At 33.7% G+C, this 1,187-nt stretch overlaps 1 protein-coding gene across 2 annotated transcripts in view; it reads left to right on the forward strand.

The window, feature by feature from the left end:
- Positions 1-1,187, forward strand: part of LOC123010241 (gamma-aminobutyric acid type B receptor subunit 1) — a 175,769-nt gene that overhangs the window by 155,856 nt on the left and 18,726 nt on the right. For both annotated transcript variants that reach the window (XM_044406957.1, XM_044406958.1), the window contains exon 7: positions 166-307. In XM_044406957.1, the coding sequence (XP_044262892.1) occupies positions 166-307 (142 nt within the window). The remainder of the gene's footprint in view (positions 1-165; positions 308-1,187) is intronic.

A 1,187-nucleotide genomic window follows, 5' to 3' on the forward strand; every position in this document is an offset into this window, starting at 1 on the left:
TTTTTGTTTGTTTGTGGCGATATTTGTCCTCATTGTAATAAATCGTAAGCCTCTCCACCGCAATCAGAGAAGTAGTAATCCTCCAATATATCGTCTCGTATCATAACAAGCCTCCCGAAGAAGTTTGCTGATTGATCAATTAACCTCTCGAATGATTTGTTCCAGGGTTACGTAGCCTTCAGTTCACAGGGAGACCGGATCGCCCTTACTCAAATAGAACAAGTTATAAATGGTAACTATGTGGTACTGGGCTATTACGACACACAAGCAGATAACCTGTCTTGGTTCGATCGGGAGGTTTGGCATGGTGAGTAAACTGGTTTTTATTTAATAACAATTTTATTTGAGAATTTAAACCCAAGTTCATGGTTGGAGGATTAGCAGGAACGTTCCGAGGTTATTGAATTGCAAACTTTGTTACCGACCTGAGCTTAATCGTGTTTAAGAGCCAATTAACATAATTTCGAGTTTCCAGTTTTAATGTAGACGTTTAATTAACGGCTTCCCATTGATAAGCCGATGATAACTTAATTGAAAACGTGCTAATTCCTAAACGAAAAAACCAAAATCGACTTTTCACTCAATTGTCGGAATAAGACGTTGTTGGTTGTTTGTTTCCGATTGCGTGACAGAGCACATAAAGCGTTTGCTTTCATTCAATCCAGTTACATAAAGGGAAAGGGTTGAGTAAAGATTTACTTCACTTTGCCACTACTGCACTGACAGGTTTATATCTATGACCATCATTCAAGATAAAGTTTCGCTACCATGTACACAATAGGAGTACGTTCGTTGTGTTCTGTTTTATTACCTTCTATTATGCCGTTAATATTTTATTAAACGAGTGATTTATGGACAAAATTGGAGGATAAAGCTAAGGCGTTGATTGAGTCTTTTTTTACAAAAATCCAATTTGCCTTATTCTTCCACTAATTGAATAAAGTAAAAGTTTTTTGATCTGTTGAAATATCAACAAGAATCAATATTTTATAACAAGCAAGGACTAAATTCAAACAAAAATTTACCTGAAATTAATAGGTTTTTAATGGACATTGCAAAAGACATTTTTGCAAAAGTTATCTTTGAAAAAATGCATAAAAAATGTATAAAAGTTAAAAGCTTTGTGAACAAACTTTTTATTTTTTTTTATTTTACAAAGTATTAGGATTATGAAATGTATTTTTGAT

The sequence above is a fragment of the Tribolium madens genome, unplaced genomic scaffold (assembly GCF_015345945.1).
Source record: "Tribolium madens isolate multiple individuals breed KSU strain unplaced genomic scaffold, Tmad_KSU_1.1 Scaffold_7;HRSCAF=85;Tcas5.2_LG10, whole genome shotgun sequence".
Classification (NCBI taxonomy): Eukaryota; Metazoa; Arthropoda; class Insecta; order Coleoptera; family Tenebrionidae; genus Tribolium; species Tribolium madens.